General features: G+C 34.5%; 1 protein-coding gene across 1 annotated transcript; it reads left to right on the top strand.

The window, feature by feature from the left end:
- The first annotated feature begins 712 nt into the window (after positions 1-712).
- LOC138347484 (uncharacterized) lies at positions 713-2,148 on the top strand. The gene is made up of 2 exons (XM_069295778.1): positions 713-1,691; positions 1,769-2,148. Exons 1-2 carry the CDS (start codon positions 713-715, stop codon positions 2,146-2,148), a joined length of 1,359 nt encoding a protein of 452 aa, XP_069151879.1.
- Positions 2,149-10,613: the final 8,465 nt, after the last annotated feature.

The following is a 10,613-nucleotide window of genomic DNA, read 5'->3' as shown; positions in this document are numbered from 1 at the left end:
ACGGGGCATCGACCAGGCTAGTGGCCGACGTTTGCCATCCGTAGGTGGCATTGCCTTAGGAAATTATGTCCACAAACATGGGTCCTTCATCAAGGACCCATGGATGGCCCTTGGTGTTGTTTTCCCAGATTTTTCATACCCAAATATGTTTATTTAGGAGTTTAGGACCTCTCACATGAATTTTAACCAAAACGTACATGTAAAACATGTCAAAACATGCTAACACACACAAGGTAATTTCAAGGCAAACCTTTCGAATGTCATTGACGTTCCTGAATGTTTCACCTCTAAACTTGATGAAAATTAAAACACTCACTATACATACTATAATAACTCATTTAAGGAACTTATAACAACATTAAATATAAATAAACTTATAATACACATATGAGGCACATATGTGACTTAGTCGTAGACAATATTGGTAATCCTTTGACGTTTCGCTTCCAAATAAAAAAAACTCTATACATTGCCTTAATACAATATTTTAGAAAACTATACGACCTTAGATGATTATTAAAACCATTTTGGGATCTAACTTCACCTAAGTCATTTATGAGGTATTACAAAATCATTGATATTAAACCTCAAATGCTAAACCCTAAATAAAACAAACTACAAAAACAAGAACATAACCCTAACACTAACATTAATCGTAACCCTAACACTAAACCCTAAACCCAAAAACCCAAGACCAAAATACCACATTTGGATGGGATATATTGGAGAAGACATTACTGATGGTAGATGGCAAAAGGTTGATTATGACAATATTCCAGACTATTGCTTTTACTGTAAGCATCAAGGGCATAAGGAGGATGCTTGTATAATTAAGCAAAGGGATATAGAGAATAAAAAAAGGAAGGAACTGGAAAAAAATAGGGCTGGCAAGGATAATATTCAAAATGTTAATGCTGAAAAACAGGTTGGAAAAAGTATGGATACTGGTAGAAGAGACATGGATCATAATCAATCAGGGCAACAAGTTCAACGAAATCAGCAACAGATGACACAAGATGAATGGCAGACACAAAGAAGAAGAAATGCCACTCAACAAGTCAGATTTATTACTGATAGATCAGTAGTTCAACAGCCTCAAATGCAGACAGGTATTGTTTCTATTCCTACACACAACACTTACATTGATTTAGAAGTGCAGGAATTCAATACTTTGGGAGAAGAAGTGGAGGATCAATCAGTACAATTACAAGAGCCTAGCCCTCAGAATACTGTTGAAACAACTCAACAATCAAAAACACAGGTTGACAAAACAGGATCTAAGGACAAGGAAGAGCACAATAACTTTCAACAAAGAATGGAACCACAAACAATTAGTACTGATCAGACTAGACAACATCAAAGGAAGATAAATACTTCATTGCAGGACACTACAGTTGGAGCAGGAAGATTGGAGAATCAAACTGAACAAGCACAGGTTAACAGGTCACAACATAGTGATACTCCTAACAGGCAATCACAAATCCAAGAACACACTGCAGGTAACCAAGATCACAGAGAACCAAGGTATACACAACATAGAAACACTATACAATTGTCCAGGACTGTACAAGATAGCTATCAACAAATTCATTCAAGCAACACAGGTATTGACTCAATGCTCCCCTCCCTTACACCCCTTAATATTGTTGATAATACTGCTGGTGTAGCTGTTGGAGTTAAGGATGGAAGTGGTCAGGAGTTTAATGGAATTAAAGCTTCCAAAAAATTGATAAAGGAAAACATAAAATTGGTGAACATGTGTCTTTAGATGATATTGATAAAGTTCCTCCTGATAAATTAACCAATTTTACTCAAATTTGTCATAAAAGTAGTAATCCCAAAATTTCTAATATTGGCAATGATCCTAGTAGTTACCAAAGGAATATTGATGACTATAGGGAACCTGATTCTGAGGATGAGTATGATGGTGATACTCAATCCTTAGTGGATGGCATTGATCCAAGGGAGAAAATGGGTACTTCTTACCAAGTTCAAACTGGCCCTTTGTTGCATACCTCTGATGTGAATGAAATTAGAGATGTTGCAGGCAAACAAGGCCTTTCTCCAAGGGGTAGAAAATTGTTGAAACAGAGTAAAACCAATAGTTTAAGTAGACCTAATACTAGAGCCAGAAGTAGAGGATTTTGATGATCAAAATGCTTTGTTGGAATGCTAGAAGCATTAATACTTTTGGTGTTCTTGAAAGGTTGATTAATCTTAGGAAAATTCATAATATGGCTATGATTGCTATTTTGGAACCTTTTTCTAACCCCACTCAACTAGACTTTTATAGAATGAAGATAGGGATGGATCATGGGCATAGTAATCCTAATAACAAAATATGGCTCTTTTGGTCAAATGAAGTAGTCTGTAAGATATTGGATAGTGATCAGCAACAGATTACCTGTGAAGTAAACCATGAAAGCTGTAGTGAACCTTTTTTAATGACTTATGTTTATGCAAAATTTAGAGATCAGCTAAGAAAACCTCTTTGGGATAGTATGTTGAAATGGTCTGCAACAGCTCACCCTTGGTGTATCCTTGGATATTTTAATGTTATATCTTCTGCTCAGGAGAAGCTGGGAGGCAGAGAATATAATATTAGGAAGAGTTTAGAATTTATCAACATTATTGATTCTTGTGGACTGATAGATATGGGATATAATGGTCAGCCTTATACATGGTGTAATCATAGGAATAATGGAGATATGATTTGGAAAAAGCTAGATAGAGGAATGGTTAATGATAAATGGTTGGATATAATGCCTCATACCAATGTTACTCATCTTCCTAGTGAGGGATCTAATCACTCCCCTCTCTTGTTGGAAATGATTGATCATAAAGGCACTGTGATTAAGTATTTTAAGTTTCTCAATTGTTGGACTGAGAATGACACATTCTTACATACTGTTGAAAATTGTTGGAATAAGAAAGTTATTGGCAACCCTATGTGGATCTTGCATACAAAACTGAAAAGGTTAACTAAGACTTTAAGAGATTGGTCTCAGAAGGAATATGGGGATGTTTTTGAAAAAGTAAAGTTTTATGAAGAGAGTGTTAAAATTGCAGAAGGAAATTATATTAGAGATAGTAGTAGGGATAATAGAGAACAGCTCTATGCTCTTAATGCTCAATACATCAAATACTTGAAGATAGAACATGCCATTCTTCAACAGAAAACTCATCTTCATTGGCTTAAAGAAGGTGATGCAAACTCCAAATACTTCCATGCTGTTATTAGAGGAAAGAGGAAGAAAATGGTAATTCACAAATTATTGAATGATAATGGTAATTGGATTCAGGGGGATGAAGTTATTGCTAGAGAGCCCTGTAATTATTACCAAAATATTTTTACAGGAAAATCTGTTAAAATCAATGAAGATCAATTACAGTGTATTCCTAAGATGGTTACTGTGGAACAAAATCATGATCTGGAAAGAATGCCTAATATTGATGAATTGAGAAATGTAGTTATGAATATGAACCCTCACTCTGCACCTGGACCTGATGGTATTGGAGGCAAGTTTTATCAAACTTGCTTTGATATTATAAAAGATGATCTTCTAGCTGCAGTACAGGCTTTTTTCAATGGTCATGACATGCCTAAATATATGACCCATGCTTGTCTAATCCTTCTTCCTAAAGTGGATAATCCTAACAAAATGAAAGAGTTTAGACCTATTAGTCTTAGTAATTTTACTAACAAAATCATTTCTAAGATTATGAGTACTAGGCTAGCTCCTATTTTACCATTACTCATCTCTGAAAATCAGTCTGGTTTTGTTAAAGGAAGAAGTATATCTGAGAATGTGATGTTGGCTCAGGAAATTATTCATGGTATTAAACTACCTAAAGAAGGGAAGAATGTGGTTCTCAAGTTGGATATGGTTAAGGCTTATGACAGAGTTTCTTGGAGTTATACATGCCTGGTACTAAGAAAAATGGGGTTTGGAGAATTATTTATTGACAGGGTATGGAGAATAATGAACAATAATTGGTATTCAGTGGTAATCAATGGAAGAAGGCATGGTTTCTTCCATTCTACTAGAGGTTTGAAGCAAGGGGATCCCTTATCTCCAGCACTTTTTATTCTAGGTGCTGAATTATTTTCAAGATAGCTTAACCTTTTATATCATAATCAGAATTATATTGGTTTCCAGATGGACAGCAATGGGCCTCAAATTAATCACCTAGCTTTTGCTGATGATATTATTATATTTACCTCTACAGATAGACAATCCCTTCAGCTTATTGTTAAAACTATAGAAGAGTATGAATTGATTTCTGATCAACAGGTAAATAAAGATAAAAGTTTTTTCATGGTTACTGCCAAGACTAATCAGGCTATTATTAACTCTATTAAGATTGAAACTGGCTTTGGTATACAAAACAGCCCCATTACTTATCTTGGTTGTCCTTTATATGTTGGAGGTCAAAGGATTATTTACTTTTCTGGGATTGTGGAAAAGATTATCAGGAAGATTTCTGGGTGGCATCCTAAAATCTTAAACTTTGGAGGCAAAATTACTTTAGTGAAACATGTATTACAATCTATTCCAATACATTTGTTAGCTGCTGTATCTCCTCCTAAAACTACCCTCAAATATATCAAAAATGTTATTGCTGATTTCTTTTGGGGTATGGATAAAGATGGTAAGAAATATCATTGGGCATCTTGGGAAACTTTAGCCTATCCTACTAGTGAAGGTGGTATTGGTGTTAGAAATCTTGAAGATATATGTATAGCATTTCAATATAAGCAGTGGTGGGAATTTAGGACTAAAATTTCTTTGTGGAGCAAATTTCTTAAAGCTAAATACTGTAAAAGAGCTAACCCTATAGCCAAGAAATATGATACTGGTAATTCATTGGTATGGAGATACTTCACTAGAAACAGACAAGCTGTGGAGGCTTACATTAAATGGAATATTCACTCAGGTTCTTCCAGTTTCTGGTGGGATAATTGGTTAGGAAATGAGGCTCTAGCCAATCAGGTTATTAATATATCAAGTCTCAATAACATTCATGTTTCTGATTTCCTAACTAATGGTAAATGGAATGAAAGATATGTTAGACAACATGTTCCTCAAACTATGGTACCTGAAATTATGCAAACTAAATTCAAGTATAACACTAACATAGAGGATACTGCTATTTGGACACCTGAAGAGAATGGTAAATTTACTATTGCTTCAGCCTGGGAGGTTATTAGAAAGAAAAAGTCTAAAGATATTATTAATAACAGTGTGTGGCATAAACATATTCCTTTCAAGATAGCCTTCTTTATTTGGAGAACTTTGAGAGGCAAGCTTCCAACATATGATTATTTACAGAAATTTGGAAGTAATGTTATTGATTGCTATTGCTGTTATAGGAAAGGCATTGATGATATCAATCATATTTTAATCACTGGCAATTTTGCTAATCACATATGGAAATATTATGCACCTACCTTTGGCATAACACAAATCAATATTGATTTGAGAAGTTTGCTGCTACAATGGACAAATCTGTCTTCTTCTAATCAGGTACATAAATTACTCATTTCTATTTTACCTAACTTTATTTGTTGGCATTTGTGGAAGAACAGGTGTGCTGTGAAATATGGAAACAAGATATCAAGCATCAAAAGAGTTCAATATGGAATTTTCAAAGATGTCATGCAAACCATTAAGATAGTATTTCCAAATATACCATGGCAACATAGCTGGTATAGGCTGATCAACTTAGTTGAGCAATGCCAACAACAGTTAAAGGTAATCATGGTTAGCTGGAAAAAACCACAAATTGGTATTTACAAACTTAATACAGATGGGAGTGCACTTCCTGAATCTGGAAAGATTGGAGGAGGAGGCATACTAAGAGACTACACAGGTAAATTACATTATGCATTTTCAATACCATTTGGTTTTGGCACTAATAATATTGCAGAGATGGAGGCTGCTAGATATGGATTGGACTGGTGTGAGCAACATGGTTATAAAAGTATTCTATTGGAAGTAGATTCTGAAATTCTGCAAAAATGGATAAGCAACACAATTTCAATCCCTTGGAGGTATCAACAAACAATAGAACACATACAAGATATTGGCAGAAACATGGATCACTTTGAATGTCAACATGTCTATAGAGAAGTCAATGGTACTGCAGATTTATTGTCAAAATGGAGCCACAAGTTGGACATTTTACAACATTTCTATACACCTCAACAACTTATTGGTTCAATTCGAGGAAGCTATATATTAGACAAATTGAGAACACAAAATTTCAGAAGAAGAAAGACAAGAAGAATTAAGCATCCACCTTAGTCTCTCAAAGACTTATACATTATGATATTAGCAATTAGCAATTAGCTTAAATCTTTGATGTAAGTTCAAATTTATAGACTCTTCTTTTATTCATGTAAAGGGAGTGTCTCCCTACTTTATGCATTCTAGAATTAGTTTCATTATAGTGTGCATCTTTTTGTATAAAGGTTTGGTTGACTAATCTTAGTAGATAGGTCAACCCTACACCTTACATATCATAGAAGGTAAGGTTTATGTCCCCCTTCTTGTAAAATTTTGTTGTTAAATGGTAAGGCCTGGGGGTGTTGCTAAGCCCCTGACCCACCTCAAGGGTCGTTTAATAAAAAAAAAAAAGACCAAAATACTAAAACCCGAACATTACAAACTAAACCATATATTTTAAACCTCAAAAACTAAACCCTAAAACATAAAACCAAAAAAAAGTAAGCGCTAACCCTAACTATAACCACTATACACTAAACCATAAACCCTTATTCCAGAAAAAAAAAGTCCAAAAAAAACCCTAAGTACAACATACAAAAACCTAAACATTAATCACTAAATCATAGATTTTCAACCTCAAATCCTAAACCACAAACCCTAAAACCTAAAAAATACCTAAACCCTCTCCCTTTTCCTCCTTAACCATAACCTTAAACTTAACCCTAACCTAACATTAAACCATTAACCCAAAACCCCAAGCCCAAAGTACCAAAACCCAATTATTAAACACCAACCCATATATTTTAAATAAAAATTCATAAACCCCAAAGCCTAAAACTTAAAAAAACGTTAAACCTCAACCCTAATCCTAACCCTTTCCCTAACATGAACTCTAACCCTAACCCTATCATTAACATTAACTCTGAACTCTAAACACTATACCCAAAGCAAATTAACAAAAACCCTAACATTAAACCCTAAACCCTAGACATTACAACTCAATCCTTAATACAATCCTCAATCCTTAATACAAACCCTAAATATGGCTGCTAGATTTAGGAAAATCCATGAAGCTCAGAGTCCTAATATAGTTCTAAAAACCAAACATAGATAGACTACCAAACAGGGTAAACCAGCTATAATATTTGATATGCATTTCTATATGCAACCCTTATAGTGGATCGCAAATATACATTGGTTGGGAATTTTTGCACTACAGTGCCTAAATTGAAGTTGATTAGAAAGAGATTATCCAACAGTCTCAACTTAATGGAGGGGTCAACATTGCTCATTACAATGCCAAACATGTTTTCATTAACCTCAAAAATGAGCTGGACTACAACACTGTTTGGAAATAACAAAGAATTACCATAGAGGGTAAATTCATGAGGATTCAAGCTTGGACTCCATTTTTTACCTCATAAGAAGATACTATTATTGTACCAGTTTAGATTGTTCATCCTTTACTAACCAGGAATTGTTTTAAAAAAAAATTCTCCTCCACTTATTAGAATATATAGGAAAAGTGTTATATTTGAATACCTCTTCCATGAAAAGATCAAGGGCAGGTATGGCTAAAGTTAAGAAGAAAATTTATCTAACGAAGCCTAGTTCTAGACATATGTGGATTTGTTTTGATCATGATGATGACACCATAGGTACATGGCAACCAATTTAATATGTGAATATAACCCCTGTATTATGAATATTATTGGCATAAAGGTCATGAAGTAGATGAACATAAATAAAGGAAAAGAGATGAGAAGTACACACAAAGGAAGAAATAGGAATATGACAAGAAAAATAGAATTAAGGAAAAGGAAAACAATAAAGAACATGAAGCAATGCAGAACAAAAAAGGAGAGTGTGGATTAGTTGCAACAAAAAGCTAAAGAAGGTGGTAAGCAAAAACAACCAATTCAGAAAAAGGAGGAAGAGTGGCACACTCAAAGAAATAAAAGCCAAAAATTCCAAGATAAGATGGGACAAAAAGAAGTATGGAGACCTACTAGAAATACCAGTCAAGCAACAACGGAATACAAACAAAGTCAGGTTCAACAGGAAGATATGAGTAGTAACTATCAAAATAATATCTTTAATAATCTAACTATGCAAGTGGAAGATACTACTACTGAACAGGAAGCAACCCAAGTTGGAAAACAATTCAAGGAAATAAGGACATGGAGTAAATGGGAAACAGACCAAATAAGCAACAGATGAATCACCAAAAGGAGGGGTGGAACAACAATGGATGTATCTTAGCTAGAAAACCTAACCTATTAGAATGCAATTAAATGAGATTATGATGGATGTAGTAGATGGAGGTAAGGAAGGAGAATGTCAGGAGAACACTACTAATCTACAGGAAGAGGTTACCAATGGGAGGAACCTATCTAATGATGGGCATGCGAATGATTGTTCTTACCAAAACCTTTATCTTAGAGACCAAACTAGCAGGAAATAAAATAAACAGTGGGCAAAAGGAAAACAAGCTCACATGTAATAAAGTTGCAGATCATAAAACAGGTGTAACAATAAAAAGGATTTGGACAACAATGTAACCAATGGAAACTTAGGAAGTACCCATAATAGAAAAAACAAGTAGCAAGCAAAAGAAGAGATGAAAATAAGAGAATTCTAAACAAGCAACATGAATAGGGAAAGAATAACACATCACTTAAGGCCAAAATTTTGACACCACCTCTAAGGGTTACTGGTAAAAAAGAACAAGGGTACTATCACTTCAATATTGTCCCCCTCATTGATGAATATGAGGTGGTTAACTCACAAGTTCAGTTGGACAACGATTATCAATCTGTATAGGATCCTGATAATGATGATAAGACTAGTAATGCTCAGATAAGAGCTTTTAGTCCTCAAATTTATCAGTCCTTGGATGAGGAGCTTCAACAGCTGACTCAATGTTAAGGTTTATCTCTGAGAGAATTGAAACATAAAAATATTCACTTCAAAAATCAGGATATCAAAATTTTCACTGCTGGCAGGCCAAACACAAGACTTTTCTCAACTAGAGTTTTCGAATGATTAGTACAATCATATGGAATGTGATGGCAATTAACACTCGAGGTGTTGTGGAAAAAATCAAAATCTACAAAAAATACACCAGTTATCTATTATTGCTATTCTAGAGACCTTTGCACATAGTGGTAATGTGATGAATTTAAATAACCAGCTAGCCATGGATAATGCATTGACCAACTATAATTGTAAAATTTGGGTCTTCTAGAATAGTGATGTAGACTGTAATGTTAGAGATCAAGATGAGCATCAAATTACCACTGACTTTAATCACAATGAGTTAAAAAATCAATTCACCATTACTTTTGTCTACGCCAAATGTAAAGATCATCTAACAAAGACTTTATGGGATAAAATGATCTAACAAGCTGAGGAAGGGGACAAACCATTGTGTTCAATGGGAGATTATAATGTAATAACATCTAAGAGGAAAAGCTTGGAGGAATTCCTTACAATACCAGAAAAAGCTTGGACTTCATTTCCATTATTGAAGCTTGTGGCCTGATTGATATAGGATTGAATGGTCAAAAATATACTTGGTCAAATAATAGAGGCATCAACCACAAAATGTAGAGAAGACTTGTAAGAGGCCTTATAATTATACTTGGTTGGAGCTGATTCCCCAAACCACCATTACTCATCTACCCTATACTTGTTCAAATCACTGCCCTCTATAATTGGAAATAATCAACAAAGAGCAGCATCACATTAAGTATTTCAGATTCTTTAACTGCTACGTGGACATCCCCAACTTCCTGGGTACTGAGATATCTTGCTGGGAGAGGGAGGTGACCGGTAATTCCATGGGAGATTCCACAAAAAATTGAAAACACTTACTAACACTCTGAGTACTTGGTCAAAGAGGGGATTTGGCAACATATTCCTAAAAGATAGAGTCTTTGAATAGAAGTTTAAGAGAGGTGAAGAAAACTTTATTAAAAACCAATGTGATACCAGCAGAGAGGCTCTCCATGAGCTTAATTCTAGTTATATTTGATATATTAAATTGGAGGACTCCATTATGAAAAAAAATTTTCAGTTGCAATAGTTAAAGGAGAATAAAAACTATAAATTCTTTCCACTCTTGGATTAGGGGTAGAAGGAGAAAGTTGTATATACACAAAATATTGGAAAATTGGAAGTGCGTTCAAGGTTATGAAAACAATGGTAAGTCTGCCTGTGAGTATTTTCAACATATGTTTACAGGGAAAAACAACACTATCAATGAAGAGAACTTTGAATGCATCCCTAGAATGGTAAACCATGAGCAGAATGACAGACTCATCTCCAATCCTACTATGTCTTTTTTATGAACCCTCTATTTGCAGTAGGGACGGATGGTAT

Source organism: Solanum lycopersicum, chromosome 3, assembly GCF_036512215.1.
Source record: "Solanum lycopersicum chromosome 3, SLM_r2.1".
In the NCBI taxonomy this organism is placed as follows: domain Eukaryota; kingdom Viridiplantae; phylum Streptophyta; class Magnoliopsida; order Solanales; family Solanaceae; genus Solanum; species Solanum lycopersicum.
Note: the sequence above shows the minus strand (reverse complement) of the source record. Positions and strands in the feature narration are given on the sequence as shown.